This window comes from Lycorma delicatula, chromosome 4 (genome assembly GCF_047948215.1).
Source record: "Lycorma delicatula isolate Av1 chromosome 4, ASM4794821v1, whole genome shotgun sequence".
In the NCBI taxonomy this organism is placed as follows: Eukaryota; Metazoa; Arthropoda; class Insecta; order Hemiptera; family Fulgoridae; genus Lycorma; species Lycorma delicatula.
In genome coordinates this window covers 197925777-197947596 of record NC_134458.1, presented here as the reverse complement: position 1 = coordinate 197947596, position 21820 = coordinate 197925777, and the positions used below count along the sequence as shown (strand labels likewise).

The following is a 21820-nucleotide window of genomic DNA, read 5'->3' as shown; positions in this document are numbered from 1 at the left end:
ATGGTTACATAGACACGATTGTTTGGTCCGCTCAAAGAGGAATTAAGGGGGCCGTCGATTTACCTCGGACAAAACAGTGAAAGAAGCCTGGCTCACAGCTCAACCGAAAACCTTCTTTTATGAGGGCATCAGGAAGCTTCTGCAATGATGAACCAAGTGTGTTGAAATGCAAGGGGACTATGTTGAAAAATGATGTACATGTAAGTTTCCTATTTGTATTGCAGTAAAATTTATAACTACATTGCGGATAATAATTGACTTACCCTCGTATATGACAGTTTAGCTGAGTACCTTAGGTAGCCATCCAAAAAGAGAGACTGAAAAATATTTCCAGCTACAGAAGGATGGCTGGGTTAATTATATGAAGTCACAATTATACTACTAGAATTTTAAGTCACCAGGCAGACTAATTTTTTTTCATGACATATAACAACAACAACTCAACCCCATATCCATGCAATAACACCTATGCATACACTCAGGGAGGGCAATAAAATGGTACTTCGTTACCTTTACTTAAGTCAGCCAACAGGACAATGATCTTGCGCAGGAGCTCCCTGTGGAGTACGGGATTGACAGTCCCAAGCTGTGAGCTGGTTGCGGTTGAACTTCTTGGTTATGCTGTTTACAGCAGTGGTGGGAGGCATGACTGTGATCTGTTTTGCCAATGCTGGGCGGAGTGCCCATTCCTTTTCCCAGTTGTGGAGCTGGGTTAAGGGTGGGCAGCTGCGGGCTTGCGCCACCCAGTGTGAGTCAGTCACTTAGGCCCTTGGCAGGGATTGTTCCATGGGTATCAGAGCCCTAATGTGCAAACCCTGGGATATCAGTATCGTGGGTCAGCAGTACCTGACTCCCTAGCCCAGATTAAATTTGTGGTAGGCGGCTGACTGGGAGAACCCAAGCAGAATCAATGATCCAGGCACACCCAATCATCTTTCCGCCTGCATCTTGCAACATATTGACTGGTGTAAATTTAGTTTAACGTTGAATTCAACACCCACAACTTCTGAGGCAGAGGCTCCATGTAAAAACCCTCATTTAGGAGAGCCTTTGAATTCAGAAGTGAAGGAAGAGCAAAGAGTTTTTGAACATGGAGAAGGCGGATTGAACCAAATTTTGACCAAAACGAAGTGCAGTGATACCAAAATATTTTGTTATTAGAATTAAGGAAGGAGATTTTGGCAAAATCAGTTCATTTGTGATAGCTTGAAGCATCATGAAGCCACTGTATGACCAGTACAGGAGGTTAGGAAGACCACTGTTGAACTGTTAGTAGAAACTGTGAATGATGTACAATCATCAAGGCTACTGAAGGTTATGAAAAATGGAGTACTGGACATTGTAGTCATGCTGTATGTACATTAAATACCTCAAAGGATGTTGCAAGGACTTACTGAACTGCACTGAAGAGGAAATCGTTGAAGTACTACATACACAAGGAGATGATGTGTGCCAACATTTGAATACACGACAAAACGGAAAAATTGTTTCCTCTGTCACACATCTGTCCCGAGAGACTAAAAGCAGGATTTCACAATTGGATGTATGTCCATTTATCTCGACTCCAATGCAATGCTTTGGATGTCAATGATTCAGACATATAGCAGCAAGTTGTACCACGAAACAAATTTGTTTGTGGTGAGCCATTGCACCCTGATGAACCATGCAAGGATCCACCTGTATGTGTCAACTGTCATGGACACCACTCTGCATGATTCCGAAACTGTCTACTTACAAGGAAGAAGTAGCTACTCAGGAAGCGAAGACAATACAAAAGGTTAGTTACTTTGACGCTAGGAAAATTGTGCTTAGTAGGACGCCAAAGGTTACGTCAATATGCAGGTTGCTGCAGCCCCTGCAGCTCAAAGAATGAATCTGGAATCAACACCAGTCCTAGAAAATATGGTCAAACATATATCAATCAAAAATTGAAGAGTCGACCCTCAGGAGGAAATAGCCCAAAACTGATGAAGAAAGCAGACGTTTCCCAAGAAAAGGACTCTGTAAAGCCTAAGAATGAGCCTACAACCAGTACTCAAGTGAAGCAAAATTAAGCCACAACCAAAAGAAAGCCGGAGCCAACTACTTCTAAAGTAAAAGTTCAGATCAAAAAAATTGCCATTCAGGGAACTGCGAAACCAGAGATAAAGCTCTTAGAAAAAGAAAATTTAGATCAAACAAAAATGGAGCCCCCAAAAGCACAGAAACCTATAGGGGAGAGGGCCAGTATTTCAGCCACCCTACATGATTTAGTAGGGAGTACATCCTAGTCTCGACTCTGATGCTCTACTGACTGCACCATCACAGCCAGTATCATCTGATACTGGTAGTAAGGGATGCACTGTGGTTTACTGCAGAGGATTAGATGATTCCATCTCCAAGGCCTCAGATACCTTGGAGTTTGACATCGAGACCTTTAAGAAGATGGAAAAGAGAAGCAAAGAAGGATGGCCTAAGGGGAAACCTAGATGACAGAATTTAAGAAGAGATTGTTTTAGTGTTTCTATGAAAAATTTTTAATAAAAGGTTATCTTTTAATTTTTGCACATGACAGTTTTGACATGTGTTTTTTGGTAGTTTTTGAACACCTTTCATTAGAAGTGATTGGGGTGATATTATGTGAAAAGGACCCTTTACACCCTTGTCATGTGTTTAAGAATTTTTTTCAATGTGACTTTTAATTTTTCAAAAGACAGTGAAATGTCTTTTGATAGATTTTGACAAAATTTTGTAAGAAATGGTTAGAATATTTTTAAAATAGCAAGGGCCTTTACACCCTTGTTATGTTTTGTTTTCAGGGTTTCAATAACCTTTGACAAGTCTATTTTTCGGTGTTCTTTTTGGCAAGACTAGAAAATAAATGTTTTATTTTTATATTTTTGTGTGGAAAGGGCTAATGACCACAGCAGACAATGCCCGTAAAACTTCAAAAAAAAAAAAAAAAATATTACCTTTCCATTATCACAATCATCATTAATAGTGCTTGTCATAGACTGAATATGATTTTGATCCAAAGTATCATTAAGTCGCTTAGAAACAACTCTGTGTTTTTCTGGAACAACTTTTTCTGGTAGCCACCTTCCAGGCCAAGGTTCAGTATCGTCATTACTATTATCACTTCCTTCAGTTAGGCTATCAGCCTCTCCGCCATTATCACTAGATAAATAAATACCAACATTATTAAAAAAATAAACTGTACATGGCATCTACACATACAGAGCGTACCTAAGATGGTGGCCTGGCTACACATTTTCAGATTATACATAACAAAATGAACAAAAAAAAGTCTTATGAAAAAATGTAGATTTCCCCTTGGTTTTCCTTCTGTTCGCCATTTTGTGTTTATTAATGATAAATTTATATCTCGAGAGTGAATTGAAAAATCACAATATCTGCTATACACATTTATATCAACGTTGTCTAATTAATAAAATATTACAGAGTACACACGTTCACAAATTTCAAAATGGCGGCCATGTCAATTTTTCAATCCCTTATATCTCAGTAATCCTTACATCATATTGTTTTATTTAAAAAAAATATTAAACACTTTACTGTGAACAAAATGAACCCACATTTTGAAAATCAGTTGACAAATAACATATTACGACAAAAAATATATAACATACGTTTCTTCCAGATTTCATCTCCTGCTCTATTAAATCAATTACTTGATTTATTATTTTGCTAACTATTTTTCTTAAAGAGAATTCTATTAGAAACTGAATGATACCTCACTTTTTAGTATACATTCAATATTAACCTACTAAATTTCAAAATTATTTTCAACAGATAATTTTAATAAATTTTACTTACTTCTTATAACTATTATTTTAAAAGTAGAATAAACTTTTCACTTTATTCAAGAGTATTTTAAATATCAAAATACTAACTGTGGTTACCTCAAATATCTGGTTTAACTTTTAAACCAATCATAATAATTACAGCTATTTTAAAATTTTGGATTACCTTGGGAAATTTTTTTTATTATTTTTATCTTCAAAAATTATTACATATATTGAAACAAATTTAAAAAATAGTATTAACAAAATAATTAACAGTAAATCAAACAACAGCAGAATTATTTTATTAATTAGACAACTTTGTTAAAAATGTGTGTACGAAATATTATTGTAATTCTTCAATCTGATCTTGAGGTATAAATTTTGTTATTAATAAACACAAAATGGCGGAGAGGAGAATGAATGGAAAATTTACAATTTTGTTCAGTTTTGACAGAGAATCCAAAAATGTATAGCCAACCCAACATTTTAGGTTTCTCTGTATGTATGTGTGTGTGTGTGTGTGTGTGTGTGTGTGTGCACAATCACTTATAGGATAATGGATGATTAAACCCATCTATCCATTATTCAAGAATTACACGGTGGATTTTAGTTAGATACCAACTAGATCTGTCCTAAGAATGTGAAGAAGTGGAGTTACTGCTTATTTATGGGTTTGGGGAAGAAGTAGCTATCCTACAGATTCATCTAGTAAATCAAATAAATACAGTGTTATTTAATAAAGTTTTTAAAAAGAAACAAGTCAATAAATCACACAATACAAAATGAATCTCTCAAATTATTCTTTTATCAGATACACACACCCACATACACACACACTCACACACAAAGCAGCAATAAGCTGCTACAAGCTATTAGGACTATACAAAGTACTAATATCAGTGTGCCAAATTTAGATTGTTGTTTTATAAAGTTATAAACAAATTTTCAAATGGAAATTTACCTTGTCGCAGCAAAATGATTCATTTTTCTAATAAATAATATACTCTGGAAAGTACTTTACTTGTAAATGAAAAGAATTAAAGAAAAAAATTTGAAAATAAATTTCTCTTTTGAAAAATAATGAGAAAAAATTTAAGCTCTTGATTAATAATTTATTCATTCTCAAAAAAGATATACATATGTAAAATTAATGAATTACAGGTTAAAAGGAAAAATAAAAAAAAGCATATTTTTTTGTTAACAGTAAGTCTACTATTTTTAAGCTAAATCCAAATTTAATTAGAAAAAAAAATTATCTAGTTTATTTCTTTACAAGAATTTTCTCCAAATTATTTCATTTCCTACGAAATTTATTATGTATGTAATAAAACAGACATTCTTTTTTATTATTTAAGATTTTTTCCTAAAAAATATATATTAGCTAATTTTATAAAATAATTTTGTAATAAATACAAACCACAACTATATAGTTTATCAATAGAAATACAATGAAACACAAATATAAATTATTAAAATGGAATGTGAAACAAATAGCATTTTCGGATATACACAGAATGTCTGAAAAGTTCCCTAACTAAATTAAATAAAAATACAGATTTAAAGATAAATGAATTTACTCGCATCAGCCCTCTACATAGAACCATTCTCTAATTTAATTATACACTCGTTGCAGCACCGGTAGAGCCCATCAAACGCTCTGGAAAAATCACTTTGCGAGATCGTCTTCAACTGCTCAGTGCAAGCCCTTTGTATGGCCAGAATGTCGTCGAAAAAGCGGCCTTCTTCTTCAGCTTAGAGTTTCGGGAACAGGAAACAGTCTGCTGGAGCCAAGTCGGGTGAATAGGACTGGTGGAATAAGCCGGTGATTCGATTAGCGGCGTAATAACGTGTTAAAACTGTGCCATGTGTGCCGGGGAATTGTCGTGCATGACAGTCCAACTGCCCGGACCCCGGTACACGGGCCGGATTCGACGAATGCGACGCATCAGGCGTTTCATTACTTCCAAATAGAATTTAAAATTCATGGTTTGACCAGTTGGGGCAAATTCATGATGAATTGAAGGCCCTTTGAGTGGAAGAATGCAATCATCGTTTTAACTCTTGATTTTTACTGCCCGACTTACGCCGGTGCTCCAGGACTCAACCAAGCAGCGGATTGACGCTTCGTTTTCGGATCATACATGAAGCACCAGCTTTCATCCCAGTTACAATTATTTGCAAAAAATTAGAGTAGCTATTGGCAGTTTTAACGCAGTCGAGCGCGAGAGACCCACCTGACTTTGTTCTTCGGGCAAGAAATGTGGAACGAAACGGGAGCACACCTTTCGGCGGTTCATTTTTTCTGTAAGAATTGTACGTACCGCGCCTTTACCGATGTTTAGCTCTTTTGCTATGGCCCGAAGGGTAAGATGAGGTTGTTCGAGTAGAAGCATGCTCACTTTCACAACGGTTTCGTCGTGAACAGCTCTTGACGGCCTCCCGCTTCGTTCGTCGTCATCCAACGACTCTTTACCATCTTTAAAACGCTTCCACACGTGTATGTAGTAGTAGGAGATGCGGCTTCATCACAGAATGCTTGCTGTATCATAGAATAAGTTTTAACGAAAGATTTTTGAAGTCCGAACACAAAATTTTATCGCGCTTCTGTGTTCCATGTCGCGAACTAGTACAAGGTCACATGAACACAATGTACGCGACAAATATAACTTGAGACTGGAATGATGAAACGTTTTGAAATTTTGTGTTCACACTCGTCACACATTGTACTAGATAATTCCTTGGTTGTCCGAGAGATGGCGATACTTGTATCGACTACAGGAATTTTAGTTCGGGACTTTTCAGACCTTTTTAACGGGGAAAAAAGTGTACACGAATAAAAAAAGGAAAGAAACTGTTTCAATAAAGCATTTTAATAAATTCAATATGAATATTTCATTTGAAAAATTATCAATCTCTCTTACTTTCATTATTATTGTAAATACTTAGTAAATTTGTATAGAATATAAGATGGCGAGTCAAACATTATCTACACTTTTTTTTCTACAATTTATTTACACAAAAGTAGGCATTCAACATGTATATTATTTTTTACCTACCTTGCCAATGTACTTGGTCCAGTGGCCCACAAAGCTTGCGTATTCCTCCAAAAAAAGGTTTTCAGTCGGTTGTGATGTTACTTTGTACGGCTTCCTATCTAAGTTTGTGGAAAGTCGATGACCTCGTAAAGCATTCTAAGCGGCCCAAATAGATGAAAATTGAAGGAAGTAAGATCTAGGCTGTAAGGAAGGTGTTCCAGTACCTCAAAATTCAACTTGATGGTTTAAACGGCGAGGCGAACTGTGTACTGGCAGGCATTGTCATGCAAGAACAACAATTTCTAACATAATAGACCTCGTTGTTTGCTGTGAATTGCTGGCTTCAGCTTGTTTTCCAACATTTCACTGTAACTTGCACAGTTGATCAGAGTCCCATTTACCATCCAAATCTTCCAGTATTTTACATCCCAAAAAATGGTCAGTACAACCTTCCCTTCCAATGGCTTAGATTTCAATTTTTCTTCCATCAGAAGTCCCGGGTGTTTCCACTCCATACTCTGGTGTTTCAAAACCGGTTCACAGTGATGAACCCGTGTTTTATCACCGGTGGCTTTCTTGCTCAAAAATGTGTTCACCTTCCTTGTTGAAGCAATTGAGTAAGCGCTGGTAGATGTCAACATTTTTAAGATTGTGTTCTGCAGTAAACTGTTTTGGTACCCGCTGCACACAGACTTTATGGAAGTTGGGCTTGTCATGGATAATTTGATGGGCATACTCATGACTGATGTTCAAAGAAGACAATATTTCATTGATGCTAACTTGCCTATTCACCAGAACCATCTCTCAAAGTTGCTGAATCTTGTCATCTATGGTGGAAAATGGTGGGCATCCTGCTCCCTCTTCATGCATCACAGTCGTCTGGCCACTTTTAAACATCTTGATCCAGGAAAAAACACTTTTTATGCTTAGATGACATATTGTGATAAAATTTTATAATGAATTTCTCTCCCTTTCACGCCCTTCAACCAAAGAAACTGCATCACTCTTGTTATTCTTCCTCAGTGTAAACTGCTAGCAAAGCAGACATGTTTACACTGTAATAGTTGAAGGTATGATGTGATCAGGATCAAATTTTGCAGACATCACTGCAGTCATACCAACTCTATACAGACAAACACAGACGACAGTACGACAATCTTGAAGGTGTGTTATGGAAAAAGTGAACTCACTCAAAGCTTGTGCATTGCAATACAATATGGATATTCTATACCGCTAAATAAATTTTCCCCTTAATTTTTTATTGCTTTTCTTTATACAAGGTGAAAATCTTTGAAATAATTGTTTCAAAAGAAATTACACTAAATTAACTCTCTTCTTTAAAAAATTAGAACATGCTTCTCATAGCCTTATAACTACCGCATAACTACCGCATGAGACTACTAGTCTCATAACTACCGCAATCATTCAAATAACTTCTTTCAAACTAATTTTCCTTAAAAATGTAAAGTAAATTTCCATCTAATTGTACAGAATATTCCTTCACAAGAATATAAATGTAGATTAGTGTATTTATTCTTCTCAAGCCTACCTTCAAAGATTAATCTTAAAACCCAAGCTATCTAGCAAACAGATTTATTTGTAGAAAGGAATGAATCGACTAGGGAGTTAAAAAGAAAACAAATTGAAGTTAAAAAATCATTTTTTTACTTTTTATTTATTTTTAAACTTGCTTTCTACTTACTGAGTGACAAAATGACACCTCACTGAGCTCTACAGAAATGAAACCACAAAAAATAGAATAAAACAATATTAAGACTGAAAAGCAATATATGAACTATTATAAAAGCAAAAGACTATTACATTAAAGGATGCCATAATTTCTATAACACAAGGTATCAATGCAAGTTTCATGATTAAACTAAGTGTAAACATTTATAGTGAAATATCAGTGGAAAAAAGTTTTACAAATAATAATAGGTTAAGTTATTAAACCAAGGTGCCATCTTATATAATTTAGACGCTGGCGCTTAAATGAAGATGCCACTTCAGCAACGCTGATTAGCACAAAATATTTTTATGGACTTTCCTGCTGATTTTCAAAAGCATACTCAGCTCAATAAAGAAGCTGTTAAATAATTTTCAACAGGAAATTATTACAGTTCTCAAATTCCCCAGAAATGCAGGCATGAAATGTTCATTATTTTAATTATCATAAAAACTAAATAAGTTAAAAAATTATCCAAATTAACAGAAAATTTTATAATGCAATTCATTAGGTTAACAACCAAACAAACAAAATAACAAAAACAAAAGCAGAAAACATATAAATTCATATGAATTGCATTAGAAAATTTTCTATTAATTTGGATAATTTTCAAACACTTATTTAGTTTTTTTTATATTTGTCTAACCAAAGAATAGAGTTTAGTTATTATTTTTTATATATAAATGTACAATGAATGACATAAGTCCTATGCAAGAACTACCACATGAAAATAAGGAAGAGCAACACGAAAGTAATTAAATGTAGTAGAAATAATGTAGATGGACCACTGAATATAAAAATAGAAAGAAAAAAGATTATGGAGGTAGAAGAATTTTGTTATTTGGGAAGTAGAATTACAAAAGATGGATGAAGCAAGAATGATATAAAATGTGAAATAGCACAGGTGAAACGAGCTTTCAGTCAGAAATATAATTTGCTTACATCAAAACTTAATTAATTTAATTAAGCCACATATTAAGGCATCCTGGAATAGTTGCTTTGATATTGGAGGGACTGGTAGATGGAAAAAATTATGCAGGCAGGCAATGTTTGGAATATGTAAAACAAATTGCTAGGGATGTAGGGAGTATACCGAAATGAAACAAATGGCACTAGATAGGGAATCTTGGAGAGCTGCATCAAACCAGACAAATGACTGAAGACAAAAAAAAAAGTATATATAAAAACATTTTTTTGTGTCGTGTCTTGATGTCTGTAACATTCTCTTTTCAGTTCACCAAAATATAACACTAGTAAACATAAATAAGTCTGTGTTAAAGAATCAGAAGTTAGCAGCTATTTAGTTTACCAGTTAGTATACGTATTAATGGAAATATTATATAGGCTACACTACACTCTTTGTATTGAATTTTTTTTATATTTTTTATCTTTAAACTGGTAAGTCATATGCCATCAAAACCAGAACCCATTTAATACAGAGCACCTTACAGCTTCATAACCAAAATTGATATTAATATACTTCGTAAATTAATAATGAATACCAATTAGTAACAACAAGTTATATATAAAATGTAGACATACAAAAACAATTGCAATGAACATTTTTTTTTTTTTTGTCTTCAGTCATTTGACTGGTTTGATGCAGCTCTCCAAGATTCCCTTTCTAGTGCTAGTCGTTTCATTTCAGTATACCCTCTACATCCTACATCCCTAACAATTTGTTTTACATATTCCAAACGTGGCCTGCCTACACAATTTTTTCCTTCTACCTGTCCTTCCAATATTAAAGCGACTATTCCAGGATGCCTTAGTATGTGATCTATAAGTCTGTCTCTTCTTTTAACTATATTTTTCCAAATGCTTCTTTCTTCATCTATTTGCCGCAATACCTCTTCATTTGTCACTATCCACCCATCTGATTTTTAACATTCTCCTATAGCACCACATTTCAAAAGCTTCTAATCTTTTCTTCTCAGATATTCCGATTGTCCAAGTTTCACTTCCGTATAAAGCGACACTCCAAACATATACTTTCAAAAATCTTTTCCTGACATTTAAATTAATTTTTGATGTAAACAAATTATATTTCTTACTGAAGGCTCGTTTCGCTTGTGCTATTCGGCATTTTATATCGCTCCTGCTTCGTCCATCTTTAGTAATTCTACTTCCCAAATAACAAAATTCTTCTACCTCCATAATCTTTTCTCCTCCTATTTTCACATTCAGTGGTCCATCATTGTTATTTCTACTACATTTCATTACTTTTGTTTTGTTCTTGTTTATTTTCATGCGATAATTCTTGCGTAGGACTTCATCTATGCCGTTCATTGTTTCTTCTAAATCCTTTTTACTCTCGGCTAGAATTACTATATCATCAGCAAATCGTAGCATCTTTATCTTTTCACCTTGTACTGTTACTCCGAATCTAAATTGTTCTTTAACATCATTAACTGCTAGTTCCATGTAAAGATTAAAGAGTAACGGAGATTGGGAACATTCTTGTCGGACTCCCTTTCTTATTACGGCTTCTTTCTTATGTTCTTCAATTATTACTGTTGCTGTTTGGTTCCTGTACATGTTAGCAATTGTTCTTCTACCTCTGTATTTGAACCCTAGTTTTTTTAAAATGCTGAACATTTTATTCCAGTCTACGTTATCGAATGCCTTTTCTAGGTCTATAAACGCCAAATATGTTGGTTTGTTTTTCTTTAATCTTCCTTCTACTATTAATCTGAGGCCTAAAATTGCTTCTCTTGTCCCTATACTTTTCCTGAAACCAAATTGGTCTTCTCCTAACACTTCTTCCACTCTCCTCTCAATTCTTCTGTATAGAGTTCTAGTTAAGATTTTTGATGCGTGACTAGTTAAACTAACTGTTCTGTATTCTTCACATTTATCTGCCCCTGCTTTCATTGGTATCATGACTATAACACTTTTTTTGAAGTCTGATGGAAATTCCCCTTTTTCATAAATATTAAACACCAGTTTGTATAATCTATCAATCGCTTCCTCACCTGCACTGCGCAGTAATTCTACAGGTATTCCGTCTATTCCAGGAGCCTTTCTGCAATTTAAATCTTTTAATGCTCTCTTAAATTCAGATCTCAGTATTGTTTCTCCCATTTCATCCTCCTCAACTTCCTCTATAACACCATTTTCTAATTCATTTCCTCCGTATAACTCTTCAATATATTCCACCCATCTATCGACTTTACCTTTCTTATTATATATTGATGTACCATCTTTGTTTAACACATTATTAGATTTTAATTTATGTACCACAAAATTTTCCTTAACTTTCCTGTATGCTCCGCCTATTTTACCAATGTTCATTTCTCTTTCCACTTCTGAACACTTTTCTTTAATCCACTCTTCTTTTGCCAGTTTGCACTTCCTGTTTATAGCATTTCTTAATTGCCGATAGTTCCTTTTACTTTCTTCATCACTAGCATTCTTATATTTTCTACGTTCATCCATCAGCTGCAATATATCGTCTGAAACCCAAGGTGTTCTACCAGTTCTCTTTATTCCGCCTAAGTTTGCTTCTGCTGATTTAAGAATTTCCTTTTTAACATTCTCCCATTCTTCTTCTACATTTTCTACCTTATCTTTTTTACTCAGACCTCTTGCGATATCCTCCTCAAAAATCTTCTTTACCTCCTCTTCCTCAAGCTTCTCTAAATTCCACCGATTCATCTGACACCTTTTCTTCAGGTTTTTAAACCCCAATCTACATTTCATTATCACCAAATTATGGTCGCTATTAATGTCTGCTCCAGGGTAAGTTTTGCAGTCGACGAGTTGATTTCTAAATCTTTGCTTAACCATGATATAATCTATCTGATACCTTGCAGTATCCCCTGGCTTTTTCCAAGTGTATATTCTTCTATTATGATTTTTAAATTGGGTGTTGGCAATTATTAAATTATACTTCGTGCAAAACTCTATAAGTCGGTCCCCTCTTTCATTCCTTTTGCCCAGCCCGTATTCACCCACTATATTTGCTTCCTTGCCTTTTCCAATGCTTGCATTCCAATCTCCAACTATTATTAAATTTTCATCTCCTTTTACGTGTTTAATTGCTTTATCAATCTCTTCGTATACACACTCTACCTCATCATCATCATGGGCACTTGTAGGCATATAGACGTTAACAATCGTTGTCGGTTTAGGTTTTGATTTTATCCTTATTACAATGATTCTATCGCTATGCGTTTTGAAATACTCTACTCTCTTCCCTATCAGCAATGAACATAAAATAAAAATTATTTTCAAACTGGGAATAATAAATGTTCATTTATTAATACTTTATTTTTTAAAAAAACATTTGAATTACCCCTCAAAACCTAGAAAAAACATAATCTATAATTCAGAATGAACTAAACAAGAATTTACACAACTGTGATGCAGCTGACAAGTCACATATTTGTCTAAAATATGAACAATAATTGTCAAGTATGGAGATATTCTGCAGAGTTGAGAAATAAGGTTGTTCAGAAGGATTTATAAATGAAAGTGTGAGAATGGAGAATAACACTTTCAACAAAAAAAAAGCAACTAGAAAAATGTTAACAGCACAAATATTATTACAGAATATTAAACTTTCTCAGAATATAAATAGTACTTACTATATATTTTCAACAAAATATAAATTTTGAAACTCTTCCCATTGATTATGAAAAAACACACTTCAGTCTCAGTACGGATGAGATTTGTTTTTTGCCCTAGATTACAAAAGTTCGGCTTGTTTTTTTGACAAGTTCAAATCCTCAACAAGGTCGTTTTTGAGCTATCATATGAAGTTCATGGAAAAAGGAATCTGCTTCAAAAGTAGGATCATCTTGCTCTTCATGTCACACTTCAATGATTACCTCACATTCTGATTCGTCTTCTAATGTTAGATAAGTTGGAGGATGCAGTACAGGTAAAGTACTCATCATGAAGCACGGGTCTTGTGACAGACAGTAAATTCAGATACTGCACTTTGTGTTTGGATTTACTACTTATTCCTTTACTCTTGTAATACAGAAATAACAATAGACAAAGGTCTTTATATTCGCACCACATCATCAGTATCACAAAACTGATATGCAAATTACTCCTAGTCCAGTCTGTCAGACATTTCACACTGCTCGAACAGCATATGTAAGAGGTCCAGTTCTAATCTTGAACCCTAACATTATATAGCCAAAATATAGCTCATAACATTTTTTTAACTAGTGGAGTCAAACTGAATTATTTCATTCTTAAAACATCAAATCCCCACACACATAACAGAAATTTTCTAGATCATTTATGCACTTCTTTTCATATTCATTCACTAACAAAGCACTATTATAAATCACAAAATAGAATGAAATCACAGTACACGCATACACAGCGAATGTTAAAACAAAATTGCGTGTTAATTGTATGACTCTGAAGACTGCTCTGTGCTGACATGTCAGAACCTACAGTAAATAAATCATCATGCACATACAGCAATTGCCTTCATAATGTTATGTTTGTAGCCCACCTCTGTTAAAAATCACATAAAACATTCTTTTATGTACAAAAGTTATCCATCCTTAAAAAAGTAGATAGAACTCTGCATAAGCAATACTTCAAAAATGTAATCATGGAAAAACTATAAGTGATGGAAAATTCTGATTTATTTTAGAATTCAGCATAAAAAGTTACATAAGAACATCATAAAACTTTCGTGTGACAAAATTATGTTTGTTAGTGTAACTTTTCTTTGAATGGCAAAAAAAATCAAAGAATGAAACAACACATACTTACTATCTTTTATTTTTCACCAATACACTGCTTCTTGAAAAGTCAAAATCAGCACTTATATCTGTAAAAAAAAAAAAAAAGGTAAGATAATTGTAAAAAAACTAATCTTCTGCCTAAAAAGCATTATAAAATGTGTACGCGCACACACACACGCGCACGTGAAGAAAAAAGGCAAATTATTTGAAAGATAGAATGGTAAATTAAAAATCAATATTTTCAATGAAGTTAGAAGTTCAGTTTTGTCCCACGCATTGATGCATGGACGAAAACATTTGTTTACATAATTGTGGGAACAAATAGTGAAAGCTGAAAGTTTTTACAAACTAGGAATCACTTAGTGGTGCCGTTACTCCAGCTTACCAATATTTCAAGTTTTAGGGTTTTTTAATGAGCTATGCAAATAATAATATATTTTGGGCTTTGTTGTATCTTTGTTGAATGATAAGTGGATTAAATATAAGAAATTAGCTGATGAGAAATTTAAATTCACAGTTAATTACATGAAATGCTAATCTATAAGTGTACTAATTAATTATTCAGAAAAATTCTTTTAAGTAATTATAGTATTTTAATGCAAAAATTATACATTTTACTTGAATTACTTTTTGGTATAAAATGGCTGTACTTAAATTATGCCAACGTCTACACAATATAATAAATATCAACTATCACTGATAATTATCAATAACCTAGATTCTAGATGATAAGTTCACTCTTTTAAGTAATTGAAAATTTTTAAAATATAACCTAATTTAATCAAAATAAAAAGCTATTACTTTGGCAAGATAAGACAAATTTCAAAGCTGTGCTTCTTAAAACTTACTTTACGCAACTTCAATAGAATTTAAATAAGATTACTGTTACATATAATACTTTTTTTTTACAAATAAGTACGTTAGGGCCTAAGTAATTTTCACAAAATTACTGAAAAATAATAATTTTCTATATATTATTTAAAAATAATTTATTTCAAATTAACTTTTCAAAAACAATCTAAAATTTTATTGTAGCATAAAATTCCATTTCTTTTCTAGTTTTTGCATAAGCAATTTTCACTAAATACTGACAAAAAAGAACTTTTTACTTTAATTTGTTTTATGATATCTGCTGGAAATTTAGAAATGCTGGTGTTAAGTACTTAATGTTACATTGTACTTGTTACTTCTACTTGTTACAGTATTGTTAAATTGTGCTCTTGTCAATAACAAAGCGCTTTTCAGTTCAACTTATTGGTTTAATAAATATCACAACAAATTACTCATATTACAGCCATTCAGAATTGTTTACTATTTTATACATATCACACATACCAAGACATAAACACATTCATGAAAATGTTTACAGAAAGCTATTATTATTATTATTTCACAACTAAAAACCCACATATCATTATTATTTATTAAAGTCAATGACTGTAATATGTAGTCTAAAGGTACATCCATACTGGCATTTTTATTATGTTATGTATATGTTTATTGTACAAGCAACAAGCCATTTTATAATTTCTATTCATTTAACTGTAAATAATATATGACTGGCTCACCACTTGTAACTAGAAGATTACAAACAAAATAGGGATACAATACAAATATTAAAACACCATTATAAAGTAAATAAACTTACTATTACTCGCCAAAATTAACAAAATTCAGTTGGGACAGTTCAGTTGAGTCCACATACCAAGACATCCAAGTTTAGTTATTTGATAATATGGATACATAGAAGGTAAAAATTGTTTGGGAGGAAAGACATTGAAATATATAAAACAGACTGAAAAGTTAAAATAATATCACAGAATAGTAAATGTAAATACAATCATATCAGTCAACTGACTGACAACTATTAAAATAAAAAGTCAACAAACGGAACTTTTCTGAAGTTACACAGCAAAATAGTTCAGACTGTAAAAAAGTACCTTATACTTTTGCATTTATCCAAGTGCTATTTTTACTAAATTATTATTTTTATTGTGTCTTTTACTTTCAACAGCACCGTTCACTATGTAGTTGAGTGTGACAATTGCATGCTACCTTTGTCGCAACTGGCCAAGTGGTTATTAATTTCCAGTCTTGCAAAGTAAGAAATACCTGAAGGTTGCTACATGTTTTAGGTAATGTGGTCTGGGGAATGTGGCCAAAAGTTCTACTGGCAAGGAGCTTTGTTTGCATTGTTTTAAGAAGGGTCATTTTACCAGGGACTACCCAGTCAGGAAGGACGAAGGTTCTCCACTATGTGTTAATTATTTGTGGGCAGGGAAGCCAGCTCAGCATAACTGCAGGTCGGACAATTTTCCTGAGTACAGGTGTGCTTGGGGAGTGTTGGACAGTCGAATTGACCTTTAGTGTTTTTGTGGTGAGGGATTTTGTGGATTTTTTCTCTTTTGTTTTTGTTGATTTTCAGTTTTTGTTCTGTTTTGTGTTTTCCATTTTTGTTATCATTCTAGTGTTTATTATTGGTAAGTCATTACTAGTATGTTTTAAGTGGCTTTGGCTCAATTTATGGTTGGTTGATTTTGGTTTATATAACTGTCCTTGTTTCATTCATGTTTCATGTCTTATGTTTTTGATTAGTTATAGTATTGGTGTTTATAGTACTTACATTTCGCTGTTGATTGTAGTTCAGTTTTGTTCCTTTTGTAACTTTTTGATTTTTTTTTAGAATTTGATGTTTTAGTGGTAGTTTTGGAGTTCCTGGTGTTTTTGTAGTTGTTTTGGAGGCCACCTTTCTTGTTTTGAGTTTTTTTATTTTATCTAGTTTAGTCAGGTTTGTTTATCTCAATGTTTATTATTGGTTTATCTGCTGTTGTTGTTTATTACATTTTGTTGTTCTTTTGTTTTGGTTCATGTTTGTTAGGTTTGGTCTTTATGTACAATTTTGTTCATGTTATAGTCATGGTGATGTATTGTTATTTCATAGTTTTATGTTTCTGATGTTTATTTTTCACTCCACTGGTGCTCAGAGTTGGACTCATTTTTCAGTCAGGTAGGTTCAGCTCAATCAGGGGTCTCGCTTGAGACTTGTTGGCAGTGTTTTGTAGGATAGTGTTTACATCTATGGGAACGTCACATGTAGCACTCGCATCGCTGGCATCTTTACTGAGGCCAGACTGCAATAAGTCTAGAGGCTTTGAAGATGATCTCCAGTAAAGTTTCTAAGGGCTAGGTATAGAGGGGGTGACATGACAACACATGTCACATGACGAGTGTCTTTCCTTTGGGTTCAATATGGTTTTTTATTCTCACACACATTTTGGATTCAATTAACTATAGTGAACGAATGAAGCTTGACTTCTTTGTTACACAAATACATATAGAGATCAAGATTTTACTTGAACCTTCCTGTTGAATGTCATGCTACATCCTTTTATGGAGTAGAACACCAACCCATTTTCCTGACAAAATCTGTATGGCACATGTAATTATATACAGATATGAATAAAACATTTATTTTCAATTGAAATCATATGTTAACACTACAATTCTAGAGCATACGTTCCAATTTAATGTAAAGTCAACTTTCATTCACAAAGTTTTAAAAAATATTTTAAACATCTTACATTAATAATACTGGTAATTGAGGTTATATAATATGTAAAAATCTAATACTTTCGTAAATATTTTGAAACAGAAAATAATAAATGCTAATTGAAAGGGCAAATGTACTTCGCTGTTTTGAAGTGCACTGTTATCACATTATATAAATTACAATTAATGGAAATAAAAATCCACTTTTAAGGTATAAACCAGTTAAATTTATTAATAAGTTTTGTCTACCTGTTCAACAAAGACAAACAAACTTTTAATTAGAATAAATACTTACCGTCAAATTGATTCCTTCCTGCAAAAGGAAATCTTCCTTCAAATTCTTGACAGCCAATTTCTGCTAATAAACATATCGCAGTAAAAAAAGAGATACCTGTTCTGAAAACCATAACTTGTCTACAATTAGCTGGTTTCAGAGTATAATCACACGACTAGTGATATAAAAAAACATGTGTAAATAAATTCAATCAAAACAAGTTACTTAATTTACCGTACGGCTAAACAACTCCACACTAGGTATAACCACCACGCAACACCTGTTGTTTCAATAAACTACTGTACACATGCGTAACAATAAACACAAACATGGATACCAACCAAATGCCTAAAACTAATTATTATTATTTCGAAATAAGTGACAAACAATCTTGGTTGAAAAAAGGACATTCCATAAATTTTTCTTCTTATTTTAACTGACTTCGGATATACTGTATAAGAGAAATATCTGGAAAAGTAATAAGTACAGCGCTCATCTGTACTTTAATTAAAATTCAGAAGAACGTCCAAACCAATTGGTTTATCATTACTACGTGGAAAGAGTTAAAAATTTATTTTAATCAGAAAGCTGGTTGGGATTTATAACAAAACAACAGGCTAGTAAAAAATAAGCCCAAACCAATCGATTTAGAAGTCAGAATTCTACTCATAACTGACGACTAATTGCTGGTGTTTCTTTCAGAGCCATTGATCTTCGTTATACGATGAATACTTGTTTTACATTCAAAATGATCTTTCTTTTAATGGATGAAAAACCAAGATGGATTACGGAACAGGGGGAAGTTTAAATTACCCCGATGTCATAGGGAAGATTTAACAACGCCATTAATTAAAATGTTGTTACATTAAATCCGGTACGACTTCATTCCGCTCCGAAAAATTAAATGTATAATTATAATCTAAAGAAGTTTGTGAACTCTTCATTTGGATTCAATTAACTATAGTGAACGAATGAAGCTTGACTTCTTTGTTACACAAATACATATAGAGATCAAGATTTTACTTGAACCTTCCTGTTGAATGTCATGCTACATCCTTTTATGGAGTAGCACACCAACCCATTTTCCTGACAAGATCTGTATGGCACATGTAATTATATACAGATATGAATAAAACAACCGCTTCTCTGTAATATTTTCGTATGCTACACCTGCAGGTGGACCTCTGGTAACTGCAAGTGTGTAGGATGTGGAGGTGCTCCCACTCTGGGTTGTCGGTTGTGTGCCGACAGACGAGCACGAAGATGTCGTCCCCTGGTCTGAATTTCCGGACTCGAGCGAGCTGACCGCAAATTCCAAAAGAATTCGATTACACTCAGCATCTCCTCGTATCGGTACGATTTCTGAGAGGAGAATAGGGCGGGATGCTCTGCTGGCAAGCGCTCAATAACGTTGTACCATGGGGTACAGGGTTGAGCGACTGCGAGACGATCAGTATCTGGTAAATGATTTTGGACACCTCGTACGGGATTTTTTTTCATCCTCGCTACAAAGGTATTCCTGATCGTCTGCAGCTGGCTGATAATTATCTAGGGCAGCAGTGAAACTATCATCACCAGACTTAGTAGCTCGTTGTTGTCGTCTGTTTTCTTCGCTCTCTTCGATGACGGGACTACGACCGACGGGCGGTCGTCCGTAGACCTCTTCGAAGATTTGGCGGAGCCGAAACAACAAGTTACAACGAAACTGTACGAACCGCTTCGTTACTTCCGGTACATTAGCGGCTATGCGGTTCGGTGCGAGGCTGGATCTTTTCTCTTTTGGGATAAAGATCCGAACAAGTGACCAGTTCGCTAGAACCGGGTGGTAGGGATGGTGCCGTGTGGAATCGTATAAAAACCGGTCCGTCCGCTCGCTTACCATCCGCCGGGACTCCGCGCCTCCTTTGGAGACGGAACCCGTAGCGGGCTGCAGCCGCCACCCCGCAGGCTGATGATGGTGGCCCATTACAGCCTGCTACCGTCAGGCGGGAGAAAATCCCGCCGATAATGCTGGACTGTCCAGAGACATAAAGTCGAGGATTGGGGGGCGTCTGGTTGCCAAAAGCACCGGGTTGTCCATCAGGCTGCAGCTAGGCAGCGAGGCAGACTACCGGGCGGTGCAGAGCTTTCTGCACTCAAAGGGAGTTGCCTTCCACTCTTTTCAGCTCCCGAAGGACAGGGAGCTGAAAGTAGTAATACGGGGAATCCCCTATAGGGCTACCCCGGAGGAAGTAAGGGAGGAACTGACCTCCCTTGGATTTGAGGTGACTTCGGTGAAGAAGCTCCTCACCAGGGGACAGTCGGGATGAACCCACCGGGTTGGTCTAGTGGTTAATGCGTCTTCCCAAATCAGCTGATTTGGAAGTCGAGAGTTACAGCGTTCAAGTCCTAGTAAAGCCAGTTGTTTTTACACGGATTTGAATACTAGATCGTGGATACCGGTGTTCTTTGGTGGTTGGGTTTCAATTAACCACACATCTCAGGAATGGTCGAACTGAGAATGTACAAGACTACACTTCATTCACACTCATACATATTATCATCCTCATTCATCCTCTGAAGAATTATCTAAACGGTAGTTACCGGAGGCTAAACAGGAAACAAGAGAGAGAGAGAAGGGGACAGTCGGGAAACCCCAACCTGCCTAGTAGCCCTGAAAAGGACCCCTAATGGCCGAACAATTTATGACCTTAGCAGTATTTTTTACTGCAAGGTCGGAGTGACTGCTTTTGTGTCACGAGGGGGGGGCGCCCCACTGCCACAGATGCCAAAAATTTGGGCACTCATCAAATTACTGCCGGAGCCCAGCAATGTGTTAAGTGTGGTGGGGACCACGACACTGCCACATGCTCTAAACCACGTGAGGAACCAGCCTCATGTTTAACTGTAAGGGGCCACATCCGGCTAATTACAGGGGCTGCCCCTATTATAAGGAGCAAGTCAACAGGGTCAAGGGTATTAAAAAGCCCGCGACTGTTGACGGCCGCAGCTGGGCCCGCGTTGCCGGTGGGGGAAAATAAGTCCCCAAACCGGTGGTACCGGCACCTGTGGCAGCGGTAGTGGAAAAAGGGGAGGAACCCTCCCCAACACCCGCCAAGCCAAAACCGGCGGCTACCACCAAAAAGGTGGTAAAACGAAAAGCTGCGGCCAAGCCGGCCCCGGCGGGGAAGGCAAAGCCTGCTCCGGCTGGGAAGGCCAAGCAGGCAGTTAAGGAAACCGCGGCCCCTGAGGCCCCGCACCCCACCAAAAGGGCGGCCGCACCAAAAGGCGCCTCCAGCGGCAAACCAAAACCGGCCACCCCGATGGAGAGTACAGGCATGGATTTCCTGTCACAAATGACAGTGAGGGATGTCCTGCCAGACATTATGATGGTCTTGCCACGCCTGCTCCAGGCAAAATCTTTCAAGGACTGTATTCAGTCCTTAATAGAGTGCCTCATGGCTATATTGTCTAGGTATGGTTAGGCCCACACTCAGACTCTTGCAGTGGAACGCCAACTCAGTAGTAGGCCGGACGGAGGAACTATGCCGTCTGGCCGAGGATCTACTGGTAGACATGATACTGTTGTCTGAGACGAACTTGAACCCAAACAAGCAACTGACCCTTCGGAACTATTTCACATATAGGACGGATAGGCCAGTACGACCCGGATACCCCACCTCCGGTGGAACCGCGGATTTAGTCCATAAACGCCACATGCATACGCGCGTTGATCTTCATACAAACGTGATGGAACA

The 21820-nt window shown here is 35.5% G+C and overlaps 1 protein-coding gene across 2 annotated transcripts in view; it reads right to left on the bottom strand.

Moving 5' to 3' along the window:
* The window catches only part of LOC142324201 (uncharacterized), a 42340-nt gene extending 23946 nt beyond the window's left edge, over nt 1-18394 (bottom strand). The window contains exons 1-3 of one of the 2 annotated variants that reach the window (XM_075364976.1): nt 18105-18394; nt 14289-14346; nt 2952-3156 (exon numbers count right to left, since the gene is read on the bottom strand). In XM_075364976.1, the coding sequence (XP_075221091.1) occupies nt 2952-3156; nt 14289-14346; nt 18105-18216 (375 nt within the window). In that variant the 5' untranslated portion in view covers nt 18217-18394. The remainder of the gene's footprint in view (nt 1-2951; nt 3157-14288; nt 14347-18104) is intronic. The other variant, XM_075364975.1, reaches the window with a different exon arrangement.
* Between the last annotated feature and the right edge of the window lie 3426 nt (nt 18395-21820).